We start from the raw sequence: 24,883 nt of genomic DNA, 5'->3' as shown, positions 1-24,883 counted from the left end.
ACAAACATCTCTTTTATATGTATTGTGTGGGACTTCACCATTACGGCGGTGGTGGTGGTGGTGGTGGTGGTGGTAGTGGTGGTAGTAGTGTTAGGGGTACTAGTAGTAGTAGTAGCATCAGTAGTATAAATAAAAGAGTTAGTAAAAGAAAAATGGCACATTAACAAAGAATAGCCTGTTTTTTGTGTAAAAAAAAAAATGCTTCGCTATTCTACTGAAGAAGGTTAGTTGTTTTAGCACTTACGAATCAGTGACTGCAACAAAAAATAGTATGATGCTCACGACAGAAGTTAAAAGCACTATGATTCCAGCAAAGAGTCCTTTATTTGCTGAATGACAGTCAACATGAATGGACAAATTACTGCTTTCAGGGTTCATCAAGAGCTTGCAGTGCCCTCCTGTCACTGTGCCGCATTGCCCTATGTTCTGCCAAATGATGTACAAAACACCAGCTGAAAAAAAGTAGACACTGTTTTGTGATTCTTTTAATGATACCTCCATCAGTGATAACATTTACATTCACAATGTAACTACAGTTAATTTTTATTTGAACTGATGTTATATGGGCAACAAAACTCTAGACTATACAGAAGAAACCAAATGAGGTGGTGGAGTAGTTAAGATACTGCACTCAATATCAGGAGGTGCAGAGTTCAAATTTAGGTTTCCCATATTTTTTTAACTCTGTGAAAGGCAAATGCCCTGATGGTTATTTTTAAAAGGAAGCCTACAATCTATTACTTTCGCCATCCTTACCCTGTCTGTGTTTCAGCTTGGTCCCTAAAGATCCACAGTTGACAATATGATTTCTTTTAGGGTGAAGCAAAGTTGGGCTAAGAAAAGTCCTTTCTTAACTCATCCAATATGATAATCTACATAATGCTAAAATTTATTTAAAAAAATAATGGATACTGGATGGTAATTAACAATTAAGTAGATGGTAGCCTATTTTATAATGACTGAGATACATCAAAAGATGTTCTATTTGATAAATTAATTCACTTAAAGTATAGAAAAGATCAAATTCTGTCACTTATAATAAAAATTTTCGTTGATATTTAATATTAAATGTTCAATGGGCTGTAAGAAATACATATGGAATAAATTAAACTTTGTGCTGATTTCTTGGTGATGCAGAAGCTGTAACTAAACCATAAAATGAAAGATGTAATCAAATTTGAGAAACACTTTATGGGTAACAATAATATATCTTACGTGAAACTAAATGTTACAGAGACGTTTGTACCAAGGCCAGGAATCGAATCCAGGTCGCCTACTCACTAGGCAGCTGTGCTAACCATTATGTCATCCTGCGACAGTGGCTTTGTGTAACTGCACAGACTACCATAGCTTCTTCTTCTTCTTCTTCTTCTTCTCCTTCTTCTCTCTCTCTCTCTCTCTCTCTCTCTCTCTCTCTCTCTCTCTCTCTCTCTCTCTCTCTCTCTCTCTCTCTCTCTCCCCCCCCCCTCCTTTTTTTTGTGCAAGAGCACTTATCTATGGGTTCCAAATTCATCTCTTTTATTATCTGTATATGAGCACTTAATAAACACAAACCTGAAAGATGCACTTTGCTGTATTTTAGTCTCATGTCAGAAACATACATAGGTGCACAGTTAACATGTCACAATAGTCTTTGACCAAAATTTGGCTACTTCAAGTCCATTTCGGCCACTCAATGGGCGTCTTCCGTAATGCAGGAAGATGGACACAGTCGACACTGAAAAAGGTGATAGACAGTATGGACTTCTCCAAAATCACACTTAATATTGTTTTCTGTTCTGTAGCCCCATCTTGCCAGGTTACACCTTGATCCACCCAATCAAAATATTAGCCTATTCAAAGATTTCCAGGTCATTCATTCCTTGCCATGTCTGGGAGGTAGAGTTTCAGAAACTCTTTTCCAGCCAGAGTTGCACCCTTGCATTTTTGGCAGTGGTAGTAAGTACCTTTGATGTTCAGAGGAAACTCTTCCTTCACCTCAATCACTGCAAATGAAGTTTATCCACATACAGGGAATGGGTTTGTTCTTATTCCACTATCTTTCATTCCTTATTTGCCATGAGTAGATTTCAAACAACCTGTTATAATTCTGCAGGTATCACTGAGCACTTCGTCTACCTGTTTGGTATGTGATAAATTATACAGGACAAGTGCACTCTGCACCAGAATAGACTAATTTTAGTGCAGAGGTTCGGATGGTTTCAAGTGGACTGCCCAACTGTTATTGGCCAATTTCCTTAACAGATTGTTCCTGGTGGAAACTTTCAACTTGCAATTCATGCAGTGTCTCTTGAAAGTAAGAGATCTGTCCAGCATCACTCCTACGTATTTTGGAGAGTTACAATGTTGTATCTCAACTTGTTACCATACTATCATCAACATATGAGTAGCTTCCCTATCTCTTAATTGGAAAGCACACACTTGACTCTTTGAGAGGTTTAGTTTAAGCTGATTTGTGCTACGGTGTCTTGGTAGATCTTCAAGGGCATTTGTTAGGGTGTTCTCCACTGATTCAAAGTCTGAGCTCTGAGTGGCAAGAGCAAGGTCATCAGGATACAAGAAACTTCTGGTTTTGGGGTCTATAGATTGGTCATTTGTATACATGTTGAATAGGATTGGAGCCAATATGCTTGCTTGGGGAAGACCATTTTTCTGTAGTCTCCATCAACTGCACTGCCCCTGAAAGTCAACGAAGAACCTGCTGTTTTGCAGAATTACTGCAATGAACTGCAATGGTCATACCGCATACCTCGAGTAATAGTAGTTCGCAATTGGCAGTGTCATAGGCCACTGGAAACTCAACAAATATCACCCCTGCCATTTTACAAGCTTTAAATCCATCTTCTATGAACTATGTAAGATTCAGCATTTGTCCAGTGCAGCTTTTATCAGGACGAAATCCAGCTTGTTGAGATATCAGCAGGGGGGTCAACTACAGGTAGGAAGTGATTTAAGATCATTCTTTCCAGCAGTTTGTATAGATGACAGAGTAATGAAACTGGTCTAAAATTCTTTGGATTGTTCCCTTTTTTACCAGGTTTCAGCAAAGCACTCACTCAACTCCACCACATTTTTGGGATTTAACATTGCTCACACAATTATGAAAGAGTTGCAGAATCCATATCTTTGTTCATATATCATCTAAGCCAGCTGATTTTTCATTCTTACTTTGTTTAATAGCCTTATCAAATTCTTCCATTCTGAATGATGTTGAATGCAGATTGTTCTCCTGCTGTGCACTTCTCGTTGCAATTAAGGCTTTTTGGATTTTTGGATTGCCTTCCCGTTCTCTCATCTGACAGTGATACATGATCATTTCAGAAGAGCACATTGTTGATGCAAGTGTTATAAATTTAGCATGACCATCTTAACAGAAAGGAAAAATGTAGTTTCAGAAAAGAGGTCACTTAACTCATACATTTATAAATTCATCCATCATGTTCCATAAATCCCTTCATGGAGAGAGTATTTAGGAATGTCAAATGAGTTAAGTTAAGAGGCATACTCAGTCATTGCAAGCTACTTCTGCAAGGTACACTAACATCAGATCTATTGATACTGATAAGTGCTGAAATACTACTAAATTACTTTATATATGTTAATGAAAGTAATCCAGTTTCGAAAATATAACTTAACTGGATTGATAAAAAATATACTCACCAAGCAGCAGCAGGAGAACACATATATAAAGGTACTGAAATTTACAAGCTTCAGGAGCCAGTGGATCCGTTTTCTTGCAGTAAGATTGACCAGGAAGGAAGAGGGGTGAAGCAAAAGGACTGGTGAGGTTTAGGAAATGAGAGGAGTTCGGAAACATTGCCCCTCCCCCCAGATGAGGGAGACTTGCCAGACAGAATGAAAAGGAAAGACTGATTGTTGAGGACTGCACTGGATGAGATTTGAAAACCTGAGAGCTTAAAGATGGAGGATAGGGTGATACAGAATACAGTTATTACTGTAAAAACATCACGCACTAGTTAATAAGAGTGGAAAGCTAAGTGCATTGTTTGTGATAGTGGTGGAGGGTGGAGAAAAATAAACATGTCAGCAAATAAAAGAAACAAAAAAGTAAAAGGGAGTGAAGAAAGGAATAGTTACTGAGAAAGAGACCAAAGAAATTGTGGAGAGAATCAAGGACATGCTGTAATGTCAGCTTCCACCTGCATAGTTCTGAGAAACTGGTGTCTGGGGGAAACATGCACCAAGGTCACAACTGTCATGTTGTAGAGCATGCTCCAAAATAGCATATTTTGTGTTGCCAGTATGCAACCTCTGCCTATGCCCATTCATCCTAACTGATAGCTTGATGGTGGTTGTACCAGTATAAAAGGCTGAATAATGTTTATGTAACAGGTGATACGCCTCAAGTGTTGTTTCTCAGGTAGCTCTCCCTTTGATAGTATATGTTTTTACAGTAACTGGGTTGGTATAGGTGGTGGTAGGAGGCTGCATGGAGCAAGTCTTACAGTGGGAACAGTCACAGGGGTAGGAGTTGTAGGGTAGGGGAATGGGTGCAGAAGGAACATAAGAGTCTGATAAGGATATTTCAGAGTCATGAAAAGTTATTCTGGTTGTGGCGGGTAAAATGCCAGATAGAATGGAGCTCATTTCAGAGCATGATCGTAGGACCGAGCAAGCTGTGAAGATAATCAAGGGGAAACTGGAAAATGGAATTAAAGTCCAGGGGAAGAAATAAAATTTTTAAGGTTTGCCAATGACATCGTAATTCTTTCAGAGATAGAAAGGACATGGAAGAGCAGTTGAATGGAATGAATAGCGTCTTTACAAGTGATTATAAGATTAACATCAATAAAAGCAAAACAAGGATAACGGAATGTAGTCAAATTAAATCTGGTGATACTGAGTAAATTAGATTAGAAAGTGAGACACTAAAAGTACTGAATAGTTTTGTTATTTGGTCAGCAAAATAATAGATATGGCCGAAACAGAGAGGATGTAAAATAGTGAAAGCGAGAAAAATCATCTTTCAAATATAGAAATTTTGTTAACATCTACTGTAAATTTAAGTTTTAGGGAAGCTTTGTTGGAGGTATTAGTCCAGAGTGTAACCTTATATGTAAGTGAAATATGAATGATAAGCAATTCAGAGAGGAAAAAAATATGTAGAAGGTTTTGAAATATGATCCTCCAGTAGAGTGTTGAAAATTGGATGGGTGGACTGAATAATTGATGAGGAAGTACTTTTGGGGAAAAAAGAAATTTATAGCACTAAGAGAAGATATCAGTTAGTAGGACATATACTGAGGCACCAAGGAATTTCCAGTTTGGTAATGGTAGCAGGTATGGGGAGTAAAAACTGCAGAGAGAGGCCAAGTCTTGAATACATTAAGCAAGTTCAAATGGATGTAACTTGCATTAGTTACACAGTGATGAAGATGCTTTCACAGTATACACTAGCATGAATAGCTAATCAAATTAGCCTTCAGACTGAAGACCACTACAATAATAATGATTGTGAAGTGCAAAGTTCATTCTAAATTCGACCTTGATATAAACATATCTTTGCCTTTTTTCAACCTATCTCATAGTGTAAGATATAGAGCCGGTATTGCCTTGCGTATATCTACACTTGTTTGGAACTCAAACTGATATTCCATGAGGTCAGCATCTACCAGTTTTTCTATTCTCTTTTAAAGAATTCATGTCAGGACTCTGCAGCCATGACTTTATTAAACTGATAGTTCATAATATTTACACTTGGTAGCCCCTTCCTTCTTTTGAACAGAATTATTACATTTTTCTGAGGGTACTTCACTTGTCTGATGTATCTTTCACTTTAAGTGAAATAAGGTTGTTTTGGTTGGCTTTCCCAAGGATGCCAACAACTCTGAGGAAATGTCATATACTTTGTTCGACTTAGGTCTTTCAGAGCTCTGTCAAATTCTTCATGTAGTATCCCATTCATCTTTATTTACTTCCTAATCTGCTTCCACTTTTCAGTCTTCCCTTCCTTGCTTAGCACAAGCTTACCATGTCACCTCTTAATGTCTGTCTTCTACAAATATTACTATAATTTTCTTGTATGCTACACCTATCTTTCCCATAGGCACACATGCTTGTACAGTCTTGCTTTTCTCATTCAGACATTCCTACTTTACCAGGCAGCCTCATTTTTATACACCTATATTTCCTTCAGCCTGCTCCATTTGCTGCATTTTTTTAATTTTTTTTTCTTGTGTTAACTAGCTTCATTGTTAAATTTCCTGTTAAGTTAGAAGCATGTGCTAGTCTGGGACTTGAACCTCAGACCTTTGCCTTTTGTGAGTAAGTGCTGTACCATCTGATCTATCCATACACAACTCACAACTCAACCTCACAGATTTATTTCTGCCAGTACCTCATCTCCTACCTTCAAAACTTCACAGAAGTTCTTCTGCATAACTTGAGGGACTGGCACTCCTGCAAGAAAGGCTACTGCAGAGAAATGGCTTAACCATAGCCTTCGGGATTGTTTCCGGAATGAATTTTTCATTCTGGAGTGGAGTGTTCACTGATATGAAACTTCCTGGCAGATTGAAACTGTTTGTATGCTGGACTGGGACTTGAACCTATGATACCAGTTCAAACACTGCTGCAGAGTAAAAACTTCATCCTAGATTCAATATCTTGTGCATTTCTACTGGGTCTCGTTTTTTGTTTATTTGATCATATGTTGGATTTACTATTTTGTCTCTAAATGCTATCCATTCATTCCCTGTTTTTTCCCTTATCCTCATTTCAATAAATCATTGCTTAATGCCCCCTTTGAAATTTTTAACAGCCTCTGGTTCTTTTAACATGTCCATGTCCCAAATCCTTCATATCTTACCTATCTGCATATGCGACCCTCGAAGTATTTGGAAGTTTAAAATCTGGCTACAAAATCTCTGTTATACAGTTATGTAATCTAATTGAGACCTTCCGGTGGCTCCAGTTATCTTCCATATATACAACCTTCTTTCATGATTTTTAAACCTAGTATCTGTGATGCTCAAATTGTGCTTGGTGCAAAATTTTACCAGGTTGCTTCCCTTTTCATTCCTCTCCCTCAGCCCATGCTGTCCTACTATTTTTCCTTCTCATCCTTTCCCATTATCAAATTTCATCCCCCTTCATAGTTAAATTATCCTCTCCTTAAACTATCTGAATAATTTCTTTCACTAGATCATACATTCTTTCAATTTCTTCCTTGCTACTGAGGTAGGTGTTGGCTTCATTTCTATCTTGACTAGTATAATGCATTCACTATGCTGCTCTTAATAGCTTACTTGCATTCTTATTTTCTTAGTCAATATACAGGGTGGCGCACGAATGTATTATCAATTGTTTCTTTCACAATTTACTGCGCACATTAGATATTCTGTTGGGATCTCTACAGCAGTACCAGCAGAGCTTGGAAAAACAAATGAGTTACGAAATGATGTGTAACTCACAATACTGCCACTAGGAGACTAGTAAGCAGCAATGGCTGACAACATAAAACTGACTACACAGCAATGATCGGCAATTGTGTTACTTTTTCATGAAATGAAAAGCCTTGTTGTGACTCAGAGGCGTTTTTGACAACAGTTTAACACACGATGGGTCCCTTGAAAGAAGACCATCCACAGGTTGTACAATAAATTTGTACAGGAAGGAACAGTATTGGAAGCGAAGCAACCTCGGCCTAAGCCTGTTTGTTCACTGGAGAATATTGAAGCGGTACAAGTTGCTGTACAGAGAAGTCCCGGGAAATTGTGTAGAAAGGCAGCAGTGCAACTGGGAATATCCAGGTGCTCTGTTCAATGCATTCTTAAAAGTGACCTCCATATGTACCCATACAAGATGACCTGTGCACAGAAGTCCACTGAAGAACACAAGCAGCAGAGACTACTGTTTGCTCAGTGGGGGGAGGATAGGGGAGAAACTCTCAACAATGCTTGGTTTTCAGACGAGGTGCATTTTCATTTAGACGGTGTGGTTAACAAACAAAATGTATGCTTTTGGGCCACTGAAAACCCACAAGTGCTTCATGAACGACAATATTATGCTCCGAGGATTACAGCGTGGGCAGCAATTTCCAGTCACGGACTTATTGGACTCTTTTTCTTTGAAGAAACTCTCAACATCGAGCTTTATTTGAGCATGCTTCACAATATCTTTATTGCACAGCTTCTTGCTACTGCCTTGCCCTTCAACATGCAGTGGTTCTTGCAAAATGGAGCAAGGCCACATACTGCAAACACTGTGTTGGAGTTTTCACACGAGCATTTCGACATGCAGATATTTCACTCAGGTTTCCAGGTCACTTCAATGACGGACAAAATTGGCCCCCCAATAGTCCTGACCTCAATCCATGTGACTTTTTTCTTTGGGGGTACCTAAAGGAAAAAATTTTCCTGAATCGTCCACGTGATTTAATGGAGTTCAGAAGATTTATTCTTCAAGATTGCAGTGAAATTGCGGAAGACATGTGCCATAGGGTAATCACTAACTTCAGTGTTCGTTTGAAGGAAGTTAGGAAATGAAATGGCGGACATATTGAGCATGTGCTGAGTTAGAACAAATCTCCACGGACGGCTCTTCATTGTAGTATATGTTCCTTTCAGATTGTATTGACAATAAAGATTATATTCAAAAACAAAATGGTAACACATTTCATGCGCCACCCTGTATATCATTCTTGCAACTGCAAGTTCAAAACTTCTTTCAGAATAAGCAGTAGATAACAAAGTAAAATTAATCACCAGCAGATAATAAATTGAAATTCATAATATCACATATCCAACAGGTAAGTATACTGCATTCCATTAGAGAAATTAAAATTCAGGTATTTTAAATAATTATGTGAAAAAATGCGCTGTCCAATCACATTAATGTGACCAACTGACAAAATCCCAAATAATCACCTTTTTCAGCATGGACCAGTGTGAGACATGCAGAAAGACATCATTGAGATTCTGAAAGGTACTGACAAGAATGTGGAGCCAAGCCGACAACAGTGCTGTGGCCAGCTGTGCTATGTTTCTCAGTTGAGAGTCCATTCTGTGAATATCCTAACCAAGGTGGTCCCACAGAATCGTGATTGGGTTTAAATCTGGGAAAGTTGGTGGTCAAGAGAGTACAGTAAACTCATACTGGTGCTCTCCAAACCACGCACGTACACTGGGAGCTGTGTGATGCATTACACTGTCCTGCTGTTAGACACCATTGTGCTGAGGAAAAACAAACTGCATTTATGGGTGATCATGGTCCCCAAGAATACTTGTGTTGATTCATTGTCCCTCCCAGAAGATGAGGTCACACAGGGAATGCTATGAAGACATTCCCCAGAGCACAATGCACACAGGGTGTTTGCTTCCAGACATTTCATGCTGTACACACCATTGGCCATCTGTGTGGTGGAGCATAAACTGTGATTTATCTGAAAAGGCCTCCTGTTACCTCTCAGATGATGTCCAGTTGTGATACTGGCATGCAAATTCCGGCCTTAGTTGCCAATGAACAGCAATCACTGTAGGTGCATGAACGAGGCATCTGCTGCAGAGGCCAAAGCTCAGCCATCATTTACCCCTATCATCTGTGGCCTGTGGTGCACCACTGTTGCCTTGGATAGTGCCATTTTGCCATGCATGGTATGCTTTAACCACTGTGGCACACAAACAGTTTACAAACACAGCCATTTTGGAAATGCTTCCACCCTTGGCTCCAAAGGCAATGATCATACCCATTTGGACTTTAAATAAATCTCTCAATTTCCACATTATGACACAACTGCATTATTTTCCATGTCCCCTCATCACGCTAATGCTGCTGCCTGCCATCTGTGAGGGTTTATTGCATGTTGACATTGAACATAGGTGATAGACACATTAATGCAACTGTACCAAGTATCTGTTAATGTTATGCCATTAATATTAACTACACAAATAGTACTCACCAATAAGAATACTGTACTCAATTGAGAAAGGGTATAAATACGGAGAAACATTTTGGTAAATGATTGACATTCCAGTATAATTTGAACAATAAGGGTCAATGAAAGTGTTAACACCACTGTTATTGCTGGATTCCAGAGACGCATCTGAAAAATAGCAGGTATTACACGAAAAGTTAAAATCAACAGAAAATGTAATAGGTAACAAATTTATTGTGTATTCAAGGAATGTAGAGTTTACTAATTAATGTAACATGCTTATTGAAGTTGTATACCATCTTACCTTCTTTATTGTTGGACACTCTGTTTTTGCCACAATTTTTAGTACTGAAATTTAAAATCTGACAATTATTTGATATGGGGAGGCATAAGTGTTTAACATCCTGTTGATGATGGAGTACTTACAGAATGTTGAATTAGGAGTTATTTTTGAAAAGACAAATATACGGGTCAAAAATTATACTTACAGTTTCTTCTCAATCAAATTTTTTCACCATATACAAATACAACAAATATGGGTGAGTCAAATTAAAGTTAAAATATTTTTAACCATCTCCCTCAATAAAGACTCTCCATGGCATATGAACTACATCAATATTTGTTTCTTTTTCATGGCAACTATCCATGCACCATAAAGTTTGTCTTCATCAGAATGGAATGACTTTTCCATTATTGCTTCTTTGAGGAACTGTTATAGTCCAATTCACAAATGGTGTTGGCCCACAGAGGTCGAGACATGGACGGTGATTGCAGTGTTGTGGTTCTAAGTGAAAGCTGTGGTACTCACATAGATGAACTTTGTTCTTGAAGAGAAAAGAGTGTTTCCTGCAAACTATGTTCTTTGCCTACTTATATAGAATTTGTCACTTACCACCATCATCAGCTACAACAGCTCACTGAATAACTCGCTACAATCACATCAAATGCTCACACTGGCTACAATGTTCACACAAGATGGTGAAGCATTTTGAACATAGTAACACAAGCCTATATTACGAGGAGGCAGTAGTCACCATCAAATAGCACTAACACATGTAATAATTTACAAGCCTCACATTCAGGCCCTGGAGCTGTGGGGTACTGACTGGTCACAGTGTTGTCACCTGCCAGTGGCATTTAGATTTGGTATGGAGGGGCAGAAGATCAGCACACCACTCTCCAAGCTCTGAGCTTGGAGTCATTTCTTATTATTCAAATAGCTCATCTTCTGACATCACAATGTTACATGCTCCCTGTTCCAGTTTTCCCACCAAGGAAATTTCCCTAATAGTATTAGGAATTGAACACGGCTCCTCTGAAAGGCACTTAGAGGTGCCTCACTGCTCAGCTATGATGTATATACATTTAATAAGGTTGCTCAAAATTACATAATTGTAAAACACTGTGATATTACATTTTTTACCATTATAATTTCCATCTACCAAGCATAGACTGCATTCATGTGTCACAGTCTGTGGTCAGACTCTTCCAGCTTCAAGGAAACAGTTCTATTATTTTGAGGATGTTGCGGCCTTACCAAGAACTACAGACAAGGAAGGCAGTGCCAAACAAATGCTTTCTACTTTACTTCAAGCATTCAAACAAAAAACATCTCTTCCTAATTGTCCAACAATGTTGATGATAGCAGAGAGAGTAGATATCATTTCCTCCTAATTTGATTCAAATAGACATGTAGTAGAAGCTCTTCTAAGGTATACTAACCTGTTCCCTGATAGGAATGTTCCTTCTGCAACAACTTGTTGCAGTATTAAACAAAGAGTCCAACTGAATCTGGAAGTTTTCAAATCAAATAAAGAGTCCAACTATGGCCTACAATGAATGAAACTGCTGAAGGGAATGTTTTAGCTGTAGTTCCTGCAAATCCTCACATTATTTCTCAGCAAACCACATGAGCTTCAGGAGTTTTGCAAAGAAGTGTTCTGTGCATACTGCATGAATACAAATTTCATCTACATAATTTGTTGCATCAATAACTACATGGGGATGGCTTTCAGTATGAGCTGAACTTTTGCAGTTGGATACAATGACACCTAGCAGCCTATGATGATTTTATTTCACAGATAATTTTGTCATACAAATCAGTTTTTACAATTAATAAAATATTCCAGGCTATTATGCTGTGGTCTAAGGGATTTCACATCAAAACCCGACTCTTCATCCCCGTCTGCAAAGGACATTTTCAAGGGGATTTCAGCTTTGTTGAATGTCTGATTCACATCCTGACTTGCTACCAACTACAGCAAAATTCCACTTCCACAGGCTTCTGCGCAATGCCGATTCACACCCTGACTTGCTACCGACTACAGCAAAATTCCACTTCCGCGGGGTTCTGCGCAGTGGCGTGACATCACATGTTTTGAATACGCAAGTGCAACTGGCCATTGTTGACTGCTGTCATCCTTTGTTACTATCATTCCATGGTGGAACACTGGTACACATCTTCTTCAGCACTGGAATTCAAATTTCATTCAATTTCACAACCTCCTTCTTTCTATTAAAATTCCTGGGATGTTTTACAATCTCTATGGCCTCACTGTATAGCCTTTTGTGGTATCTGTTTGTGGCTGCCAGGACTTGAGTCTGGTCAAAATGAATGTGGTGGTTTCCTGGCTGTAAAACATGTTCTGCAACAGCTGGTCTGCCAATCTCCCATCTTCTGCAATTGCCCTTGTGCTCTTTGACTCGTTTTTTGACAGTTCTTTTTGTAGTACCCATGTACACCTCCCCACAACCACATGGAATCCTATAAATTCCAGCTTTTTCCAGTGGTTGGCGAGCATCCTTGGCCGATTTTAGATGATCTTGTATCTTTGGTGTGGGTGTGTAAATTAGCATGATGTTGCACTGTCTCAAGATTTTTTCTATGTGGTCAGTCACAGCCTTAATGAATGGCGGGAAAACTTTCAATTCCACCAGTGCTTGAGCATCACTGTGATTTCCAAGCAATGGTCTCAACACTCTTTTCACCTCAACAAACGAATGACTATCATTGAGCAATGCAGTGGTGAGATGTTTTAGTCCTGCATCAAGCAGCTCTGATTAACAAATTTTCCTTGCCTTATCCATCAAAGTTTTTATAATGCCTTGCCTTTGCTATGGATGGTGGTTTGAGTCCCAGTGTTGACAATGGTCTGTGTTCGTGGGTTTTTGGTAGACTGTGTGGAAAACTAGTACATCAATAAAATTTAATCTTTTACTTGCCTCCTCCTCCTTCATAAACTGAATCTTCAGATAGATCCTGTTCAGATGTTTGTGAAAACAATCCAGTTCCCCCTGGCATCCCACCACAAAACAAATGTATCTTCCATACAATGGAACCAAATATTCAGTTTCTTGTTCGCAGTTTCCAATGTCTGCCCCTCGAATTTTTCCATAAAGAATTCCATTGTAACCAGGCTAAAAGGGCTCCCCATAGGGACACCATCCATCTGTTCATAGAACTCTTAATTTCATTTGAAATATGTGGTTGTGAGGCAGTATTTAAAGTGTTCCGCAACATAGGGAGGAAAAATCTGATTCAGATGTTGCAACACTTCATTGAGTGGAACCATAGTGAATAGCGACACCACGTCAAAACTAACTATCCTCTGGCTGTGTCACTATGCCATTTAATTTAATGATAAAATGTGCCGAATTCTTGATATACAAATCGGATCAGCCCACATACAGTTGTAATAATGTTGTCAAGGACATAACAATCGGATAGGTGGACAAATCAATAGCACTCACTGTAGGCCTTAAAGGGACATATTCTTTGTCATCTTTGGCAATCCATAAAGTCTTGGTGCAAGTGCAACTGAATTGAACAGACTTTTCTGAATGCTCTCTTCAACAGAGGACTTCTTTATCAACTGCATAACAGTTCTAAGAACTTTGTCAGTGGGGTCTTTACTTAGTTTCCTATATGTTTGCAGATCTAATAAGTCATTAATCTTACTGTGATAGTCGGTTCACATTCAAAACAACCATTGCATTTCCCATATAAGTAGGGAGAGTAGTAACACTATCATCCACATTCAGGCATTTTAATGCAGTCCTCTCACTCACAGTTAAATTAATTTTTGGAGGCTTTGTGCGAGACAATACTCTTACAGCTTCTATATGGATTTCTTCAGTTGTAACCTTGTCCTCACTATGAATGCCTGTTTCTACACTGGCTATTATTTCTTCCATGGGCACAACTCATGGGCTAATGGCAAAATTTCCACACTTGGGAAGCACAGATCTCTCATCGTCAGATAAGGAACATCCAGATAAACTGATAATGGTGCAGTAAGCATCTAAATGGTGGATCCTCTTATTAGGTTGCAAGCTATCAAATTTCTTTTTCTGTCTATTAGATGTTGTCAATATATGCTTCCTAACAGAATCATGCAACAGATTGTCAATTCTATCCCAGTCACCGCTACTCAATTTATTGCTGATAGTAATATGGAGAGACAGTAAATTACAATCTGTGCTTGCCTGGTCCCAGTGGGTCTGTTGAATCCGCTCACATAGTAAAGCCTGTGAATGGCTGCACTCTGTTCTTCTGGAGACCTCTCATGCATCACACATTTCAAAGCCTCTAAGAAAGTAATTTAACTGTGGGTGAGAGGAACGCCTTAAAATGCCTGAATGAGGATGGTAGTGTTCTAGTTCTCCCAGCTGACAAGGGAAATGTAACAGTCATTTTGAATGTGACCAACTATCATAGTAAGAGTAATGACTTATTAGATCTACCAACATATTCAAAACTAAGTAAAGATCCCACTTACAAAGTTCTTAGAACTGTTATGCAATTGATAAAGAAGTCTCTGTCAAACAGAGTGATCAGAAAAGTCTGTTCAATTCAGTCGCACTTGCACCAAGGGTGGAACTGTTTAAATATTGCCTCACAACCACATATTTCAAATGGAATGAAGAGTTCTGTGAGCAGAGGGATGGTGTCCCTATAGGGAACCCCTTTAGACCAATTACAGTGAAATTCTTTATGGAAAAATTTGAGGAGCAGGCATTGGAAGCTGTGAACAAGAAACCAAATATTTGGTTCCGTTACATGGATGATATGTTTGTTTTGTGGCATCATGGCAAGGAGGAACTGGATAGTTTTCACAAATATATGAACGGGATCAATGTGAAGGTTCAGTTTACGAAGGAGGCAGGCAGAAGATTAAATTTTCTGGGTGTACTAGATTTCAAGAAAGAAGATGGTAGCTTGAGCCACATAGTTTACCGAAAACCCATGCACACAGACCGTTACCTACACCAGGACTCCAACAACTACCCACAACAAAAGCAAGGCATCATAAAAATTGTGGTGGATAGGGCAAAGAAAATCAGTGTATCAGAGCTGCTTGATGCAGAATTAAAATATCTCACCACTGCATTGCTCAAGGATGATTATTCATCCACTGAGGTGAAAACAGTGTCAAGACCACCACGTACAAATCATAGTGATGCTCAAGCACTGGTGGAATTGAAAGTCTTCCTGCCATTAATTAAGGCTGTAAATGACTGCATAGGAAAAATCTTGAGACAGCGCAACATCTCGATAAATTACACACCCACACCGAAGATACAAGATCATCTAAAATCAGCCACGGATGCTCGACAACCTCTGGAAAAAAAGCTGGCATTTAAAGGATTCCATGTAGTTGTGGGGAGGGGTATGTGGGTAATACAAAAAAAAGTGTCAAAAATGACTCGAGGAGCACAAGGGCAATTGCAGAAGAGGGGAGATTGACAGATCAGCTGTTGTGAAATATGCTTTGCAGCCAGGAAACCACCACATTCATTTTGACTGGACACAAGTACTGGCAGCCACAAACAGATACCACAAAAGGCTATACAGAGAGGCCATAGAGATTGTGAAACACCCCAGGAATTTTAACAGGAAGGAGGACATCATGAAATTGAATGAAATTTGGATTCCAGTGCTGAAGAAAATGTGTACCAGTCTTCCACCATGGAATGATAATAACAGAGGATGATGGCAGTTGAGAACATCCAGTTGCACCCATGTATTCAAAACATGTGACATAATGCCACTGTGTGGAAGCTCTCGGAAGTGGAATTTTGCTGCAGCCAGTAGCAAGCCAGGGTGTGAATCGGACATTCAACAAAGCTGTGATCCCCCTTAAAAATGTCCTCCGCAGATGGGAACAAAACATTGTGTTTTGAAGTGAAATCCCTTAAACCAAGGCATAATAGCCTGGAATATTTTATTAATTGTGGCAATTCCAGCTGCGAAAGTTTACATTTTACAAATCGTTTTTATGAATCATGGTCAATCAAATCAGCATAACATGCAATATTGGTCAGCGGAGAATCCCCACTGACTAGGGTAAGTCAAGCATCAATGCCCATGGAGTGTCAATGTGTGGTACACTCTTTTAGGTACTTGGCTAATTAGCCCATACTCACATAGACATTAATGTGAATGGTCAAATGAAAGGCAACATTTTAGATAGTAATTTGCCAATACTACTGGAAGATGGGCCATTTCAACCAAGAAATGACATGTGGTTTCAACACTATGGATGTCCAGTGCACTATTTGCGAATATCTTGAGAAGTTTTGAATCAAAGCTATCCTAGTCTGTGTATTGGAGGAGGAGGTAGTAAAAATTGTCCTGCACATTCACCTTACTTCATATGGACAATTTTTCCTGTGGAAAGCACTATAAGAAAAATGTTAAATGGAAGTACCATCAACCCCAGAAAATGTCCAGCAGTGAATCATCAATGAATGTGCAAACATTAGTGAAGAGACATTTAGAGAAAAAGGACTGTCTTCCATAAATAGGGTTGCAATGTGTATTGCGGTAAATGGGCACCATTGCAAACACCTACTTCAGTAAAATCATGGAGATACATGAGAGGTAAGGGAAATTACCTAATCAAGCACCCCAATGGTGAGATGAGAGGCAAGAGAACTCACCTAAAACAAGCATCCAGATGATGAGAGGCAAGTGGACACACATTAAAAAGTACTCCAAAGGGAACAGAATTCTACTACATTCAAGTCATTGTTCCTGGGTATGCTAAAAGCACTTCCCTAATTGGAGAATCAACTTTTTTTGCTATAATAATCTGAGTTCTCATTAAAGATTTTAGAACAATGCCTTTATAACCACCTGAGATCTTAATCTGATGTCCATTTCTTGAGGTATTATCATTTTTCATCTGTTTTTTAAACCATTTTCATTCTTGTCAATAACAGTGCCATCATGCAACAAAAAATGTTAAATATACAGATTATATATTTTTTCATGGTAAAAAAATGGGGGTTCCTACTTAAGATTTCAAAGTTGACCCCTCCCTCCTGCCCCCTGGGGTAGGGCAGAGTGAGGTTGAGCTTGTCATAGAATATTCCCCTTCGAGATATGTGACTTTTGTATTTTACCATACATTTCCTAAAACAGTTTTAAATGCCTCACCCTGTATAGCTTTTAATGCTGAAGTCCTGTGAATGTTGTTGTTGTTGTCTTCAGTCCTGAGACTGGTTTGATGCAGCTCTTCGTGCTACTCTATCCTGTGCAAGCTTCTTCATCTCCCAGTACCTACTGCAACCTACATCCATCTGAATCTGCTTAGTGTATTCATCTCTTGGTCTCCCTCTATGATTTTTACCCTCCACACTGCCCTCCAATACTAAATTAGTGATTCCTTGATGCCTCAACACATGTCCTACCAACTGATCCCTTCTTCTAGTCAAGTTGTGCCACAAACTTCTCTTCTCCCCAATCCTATTCAATGCTTCCTAATTACTTATGTGATCTACCCATCTAATCTTCAGCATTCTCCTGTAGCACCACATTTCAAAAACTTCTATTCGCTTCTTATCCAAACTATTCACTTCCATACATGGCTACACTCCATACAAATACTTTCAGAAATGACTTCCTGACACTTAAATCTATACTCGATGTTAACAAATTTCTCTTCTTCAGAAACACTTTCCTTGCCATTGCCAGTCTACATTTTATATCCTCTCTACTTTGACCATCATCAGTTATTTTACTCCCCAAATAGCAAAATTCCTTTACTATTTTAAGTGTCTCATTTCCTAATCTAATTCCCTCAGCATCACCCGACTTAATTTGACTACATTCCATTATCCTCGTTTTGCTTTTGTTGATGTTCATCATATACCCTCCTTTCAAGACACTATCCATTCCATTCAACTGGTCTTCCAAGTCCTTTGCTGTCTCTGACAGAATTACAATGTCATCGGTGAACCTCAAAGTTTTTATTTCTTCTCCATGGATTTTAATACCTACTCTGAGTTTTTCTTTTGTTTCCTTCACTGCTTGCTCAATATACAGATTGAATAACATTGGGGATAGGCTACAACCCTGTCTCATTCCCTTCCCAACCACTGCTTCCCTTTCATACCCCTCGACTCTTATAACTGCCATCTGCTTTCTGTACAAATTGTAAATAGCCTTTCACTCCCTGTATTTTACTCCTGCCACCTTCAGAATTTGAAAGAGAGTATTCCAATCAACATTGTCAAAAGCTTTCTCTAAGTCTACAAATGCTAGAAACGTAGGTTTGCCTTTCCTTAATCTAGCTTCTAAGATAAGTCGTAGGGTCAGTATTGCCTCACGTGTTCCAACATTTCTACAGAATCCAAACTGATCTTTCCCGAGGTCAGCTTCTACTAGTTTGTCCATTCGTCTGTAAAGAATCCGCGTTAGTATTTTGCAGCCATGACATATTAAACTGATAGTTCGGTAATTTTCACATCTGTCAACACCTGCTTTCTTTGGGATTGGAATTATTATATTCTTCTTGAAATCTGAGGGTATTTCGCCTGTTTCATACATCTTGCTCACCAGATGGTAGAGTTTCGTCAGGACTGGCTCTCCCAAGGCTGTCAGTAGTTCTAATGGAATGTTGTCTACTCCCGGGGCCTTGTTTCGACTCAGGTCTTTCAGTGCTCTGTCAAACTCTTCATGCAGTATTATATCTCCCATTTCATCTTCATCTACATCCTCTTCCGTTTACATAATATTGTCCTCAAGTACATCGCCCTTGTATAGACCCTCTATATACTCCTTCCACCTTTCTGCTTTCCCTTCTTTCCTTAGAACTGGGTTTCCATCTGAGCTTTTGATATTCATACAAGTGGTTCTCTTTTCTCTGAAGGTCGTATTCCTTTTTGCCTGCTTCATTTGCTGAATTTTTATATTTTCTCCTTTCATCAATTAAATTCAGTATTTCTTCTGTCACTCAATGATTTCTACTAGCCCTCGTCTTTTTACCTACTTGATCCTCTGCTGCCTTCACTACTTCATCCCTCAAAACTATCCATTCTTCTTCTACTGTATTTCTATCCCCCATTCCTGTCAATTGTTCCCTTATGCTCTCCCTGAAACTCTGTACAACCCCTGGTTTAGTCAGTTTATCCAGGTCCCATCTCCTTAAATTCCCACCATTTTTGCAGTTTCTTCATGTTCCACATCCTAGAGGACCTCCTCACTACGGATCAATTGGAATGAAAGTAAATCTAATCTAATCTAATCTAATCTACAGGTCATAACCAATAGATTGTGGTCAGAATCCGCATCTGCCCCTAGAAATGTCTTACAATTTAAAACCTGGTTCCTAAATCTCTGTCTTACCATTATATAATCTATCTGAAACCTGTCAGTATCTCCAGGCTTCTTCCATGTATACAACCTTCTTTCATGATTCTTGCACCAAGTGTTAGCTATGATTAAGTTGTGCTCTGTGCAAAATTCTACCAGGCGGCTTCCTCTTTCATTTCTTACCCCAAATCCATATTCACCTACTATGTTTCCTTCTCTCCCTTTTCCTACTGCTGAATTCCAGTCACCCATGACTATTAAATTTTCGTCTCCCTTCACAATCTGAATAATTTCTTTTATTTCATCATACATTTCTTCAGTTACTTCGTCATCTGCAGAGCTAGTTGGCATATAAACTTGTACTACTGTAGTAGGCGTGGGCTTCGTACCTATCTTGGGCACAATAATGCGTTCACTATGCTGTTTGTAGTAGCTTATCCACATTCCTATTTTCCTATTCATTATTAAACCTACTCCTGCATTGCCCCTATTTGATTTTGTGTTTATAACCCTGTAGTCACCTGATCAGAAGTTTTGTTCCTCCTTCCACCGAACTTCATTAATTCCCACTATATCTAACTCTAACCTATCCATTTCCGTTTTTAAATTTTCTAACCTACCTGCCTGTTTAAGGGATCTGACATTCCACGCGATCCATAGAACACCAGTTTTCTTTCTCCTGATAACGACATCCTCTTGAGTAGTCCCCGCCCGGAGATCTGAATGGGGGACTATTTTACCTCCGGAATATTTTACCCAAGAGGACGCCATCATCATTTAACCATACAGTAAAGCTGCATGCCCTCGGGAAAAATTACGGCTGTGGTTTCCCCTTGCTTTCAGCCGTTAGCAGTAACAGCGCAGCAAGGCCGTTTTGGTTATTGTTACAAGGCCAGATCAGTCAATCATCCAGACTGTTTCACTTGCAACTACTGAAAAGGCTGCTGCCCCTCTTCAGGAACCACACGTTTGTCTGGCCTCTCAACAGATACCCCTCCATTGTGGTTGCACCTACGGTACGGCTATCTTGTATCGCTGAGGCACGCAAGCCTCCCCACCAACAGCAAGGTCCATGGTTCATGGGGGGGGGGGGGGGGGGGTTCTGTGAATATGAATAGTAAATTCATTGTAAGCATATATATGTCAATGGAGTGGATTGTGTTGTCAAACAAACATAAAGCCAGGTGCCCACATGCAACAAAAGTGATACCACAGCAAGTGACAAGATGGCTGATACTGCATTAGTGCTGTGTGCTGCTGTTTTCACATGCTCTGCCAAAATTGTCATGGCCCTGTTTTCAATAACACGTTCACTGGGATTATTCATACAGACATTGGTGTTGTCATTCATACTGCTGTGTTAGTTCTGAGCCAACAATACAATACGTAGAAGAGAAAGCACAAACATTGGATTTGGAGGTGCAATTTGCACACATGTAACACAGTGCCATCAAACAAAGCAATGGACATAGCACTCATAAATGAAAATCCATATGTGAAACACTTTTGGATAACAAAAGCTATTGAGTATTTGTAGAGGTGTGATTTGAGCTCTATTAAAAATCTGATATATTTAAGATGCAGTTAAAACTTCAATATTTGACATCTGATGATTACATCGTTCCAATATTTAGGCCTATACCAAGTTCTCAAATGTACAACTTCAAAGTTTTTGTATGCTATTTTTGATTCTATTTCTGATGCCCTAAAGACTCACTTAAAAACCAATACTTTCATTCTCGCACCCCACATCAATTAAATAGAGCAAAAAGTTAAATTTATTCTATACCAAATTTTGGATCTATGCTTCCTCCAAGTGCATTAAATGGCACTGCAATATAGGTGATTTCCTTTATTAAAATTGCATTCAGTCTGAAATAATACTGCCATCAGAAATCTTATTAGCTCTTATCTTAAAACTACTGGGCAAGTATTTAAAGAACATCAAAGTTTCGGATACTATACTGTTATTATCTGAATATATTGGCAGTATTGCATTAATTTTCACCAGTTTTAGAATAAAGTGAGCTGCTGTGAAACCACAAATTACCTTTCACTAATAAGCTAATAATTACTTTCTCACACACAAATTTTATCCATGTATCACAAAATAGAAACTTCAGCTACTCCCACCATGTAAATGAACCATTATGTGCTCATAATCACATTGGCTAAATCTTTATTCACGAAACTTCTGCATCCTATCTCTGTTACCTAATAAACAATACTCAAAACATGTTTTGGAGAGATTCTTAATGCGGTGCATCAATGAAACTACATATTTTCACAGCAGACATGTATAAAAATGAAAAACATCAAATATGGCATGTTAGCTTCAAAGATGGTAGTCACTTCTGACACCAATCAGTGGTGGGAGAAGAAAAATGGTGTCTCAAACTTGAAGTGTTTTCAACTTCTGTGGCATGGCTAATATTGATGTAATTCAAGTGCTGCCACAGGAATTTATGTGTTTCTACATGCAACTCAAGTGATGGCCAAGTGGCAACATTTTTGTTACATGTGGAGACCTGGAATAAGTACAAATAAAAAAAGTGCACACCATACCTAGTATTTACAAGGTAACAGGGGGTAGTGTTGCATGATAATACATATCTCAGCTGTAGCACTGTCTGCTGGAACATGAACATTGTGGGAAATTTCACCAAGAATTTTCCAACAAGAGAGAAAAGTGATATAGAAAACGTAAGTGCCACGACAGGTCATCCACAATGAAACAGTTCTACTTTAATGCATATAGCACTTGACCGTGCTTTGAATGAGAAGTTAGAAATTGGTATTAAAAAAAAAATGTGAATAATGCAGTGTCGAAACAGAAGCTGTAAGTACAGTAAGACTCTTGACTAGTTTATGTGGATTCCAGTGATGTAATGATCTAAAAACAAAAAAATGTGAATTTTATAACAATTATAAATGAAAGAAATTTTAAATTTTGTGATAAATAATTTTAAAGAATATGATTTAAATGTTAAATATAAATGACCATTTGCAACCAAATGAGGTTGGCCGCAGATGGAGTTTTGTCTAGGGTAAGGGTCACTTGACCCACAGAGCTGAGAGCATGCAGGAACGTTTTCAGAGTCTTTTTGCAGTGGACACTGACTGGATGAGGTTGTTTACATGGCAAAGTACCACTTGGGTATGCAAGCTGAGTACGGCCTTTTGAATATTTATTTTGACCTTAGGACTGACATATATATCTGTGCTTCTGAAATACCAGTAGCTGGTTGTCTTTTGAGCACTGCGTAAAATCTTTTTTGGATTCACAAGTACATAATTTGTCAGCAAACTGCTTTCCATGCATGGGCAGACATGAGACCAATTCAATTTGTACTGAAATAATAATGCATTGATGACTTTTTGAATGTGAACTATTGCCTTTAAAACAAGTGTTTTTAAACTAATGATGTGTTGGTTTTCATAATTCATTGACTGAGATTGTTTCCCTCAATAGATGAGCCATCTGCTAATTTTAAGTTGTTCACTTTCCCTTCTTTGGGAAAGTAGAGTTGATTCCTGTTGTTGGAGTTTGATAGGTACGACAGGTATTTATTAGTGTATGATACATCCTCAGTACATTGCATGTTGTGGCAAACTTCTACAGCAAGGAAATTGAAAAAAATTCTCAACACAACTCCAAGACACATAAAATGTAAATACCCGTATCTACCGAAATAGACATAAGATAATCTTTAAATTTTTATACTTTTGTACAAAAAACTACATATTGCAGAATTACTTAAAAATGGCAGACTGTCAAAACGAGACTTGTCGTATATAAATAACGAGCTAACAAAATCTGTTTTCAGCAGAAAATTGAAAAATACTGAATATTAATTTTTCTTTTGTCAGCGAAAAAACATGTTACGAAGTACTCATGTCATAAATCCATTACAAATATTTAGAGCATCTTCCACTTGCTTGCACACTCTTTTTCACTTGTGAAATAATTTTATTTTCAGTCCCAGTTGCATCTATTAGTGGCCTCAAGTTGATATCATCATCAGAAAGTCGGCCTTACTATGACTCTCAATCTGTCTGAGAATGTCCATCAAAATCTGTAATAGCTGTAGAAATTATTTGTGATTGTGAGTAAAAGTAAACTTATTTAGTCATAGTTGTCAGTTGCTGATCTTCTGTCATCAGTTGGCTAATTTAATCCCTTATGCCCTTGTCATACTGCAATCGTTGCAGTCTTTCAAATAAGTGTGCACAGCATCAACATTTTTTCACGGTCCTATAATAAACTGAAATGTTTGTGCATGAGTAATGTTTGTTTAAGAAACATTTAGGTACCCCCAAGAAGTAATAATCTAAATGACTGACTTCAGGAGAACATGGAACCAGTCCTCTGACATGTTAGAAATCATTCAATGCACCTCAGTCAATATAATTAATATATGCTGGCAACCCATCTTACACAAACCACATGTTTTACTTGCAGTGGCACATCATGTAGCAAGTCCTGAAGAGTGATCTAAATAAAGTTCTTGTAATCAGCATCTACAGTTCCAGCCCACAACACTATGAATTGCACCACAAGGATTGTCGTCTATCTGCAGGAGTTCTTTCATGGTTGGCCATTGTACACATTGAAGATGGTACATGAACACCTAATGAAGTACTCGTTCTGATTTCACATATAACAGAAATACGATGTGTGGTGACACCCACATTTCCTTCAAGAGCCTTCCTGGTTCGATGCATAAGAACATATTGATCTCTCTGTCAGCTATTTGTGATGTTACGAAGATTTTCCCAATAACATGATGATTAAGAACAGCATAGATGACACATTTGTCTTCTATCTGGAAATGTGTTTTGATACAACCACTATCCCTTTAAATTCTTCCAGCTGTATATCAAAACTATATTTGCCTTCTGAAGAAATGAATATATTGCTGAAGTTAAATGGAACCCTTATCAGATAACTTACTACTACTTCTACAAATGTGAAATCTTCAAAACGGACTAACATCAAATGCACAAAAATGATAGTTTAGATGTAAGATAGTGTTTGAATGGCTTAATATTGCCCTGTAAAATATATACATAAATAAATAAACAGAGAAATACTGTAAACATGTCTCCATATCAATACATCACCATTGAGGATACTATAAATGCATCAGCAGATTGACTTTATCAACAACATAACTTACTTTCCTAAAAAAGTATTTTAATTGTTGGCTGCAAATGTCATTCACTGGATTTTTATCTTGAATTACAATAAATGAGAACTTTCATAAATAATTCAAAATTAAAGATTTTGGATATATGCTTATATATAATTTTTTCTTGTTTTGATGTAATGAATCTGCCCCCAAAGTTTGTGAAACTATTACTGATACACCGTGTACAAGTATCTCACG

At 38.3% G+C, this 24,883-nt stretch overlaps 1 protein-coding gene across 1 annotated transcript in view; it reads right to left on the bottom strand.

Moving 5' to 3' along the window:
• The window catches only part of LOC124788523 (proton channel OtopLc-like), a 220,359-nt gene that overhangs the window by 5,276 nt on the left and 190,200 nt on the right, over positions 1 to 24,883 (bottom strand). Inside the window, exons 12-13 of the mRNA XM_047255793.1 lie at positions 9,920 to 10,063; positions 245 to 452 (exon numbers count right to left, since the gene is read on the bottom strand). Of these exons, the coding sequence (XP_047111749.1) occupies positions 245 to 452; positions 9,920 to 10,063 (352 nt within the window). The remainder of the gene's footprint in view (positions 1 to 244; positions 453 to 9,919; positions 10,064 to 24,883) is intronic.

This window comes from Schistocerca piceifrons, chromosome 3, assembly GCF_021461385.2.
Source record: "Schistocerca piceifrons isolate TAMUIC-IGC-003096 chromosome 3, iqSchPice1.1, whole genome shotgun sequence".
In the NCBI taxonomy this organism is placed as follows: Eukaryota; Metazoa; Arthropoda; class Insecta; order Orthoptera; family Acrididae; genus Schistocerca; species Schistocerca piceifrons.
The sequence above is the reverse complement of the archived record's forward strand: the minus strand, read 5'-3'. Positions and strand labels throughout refer to the sequence as shown.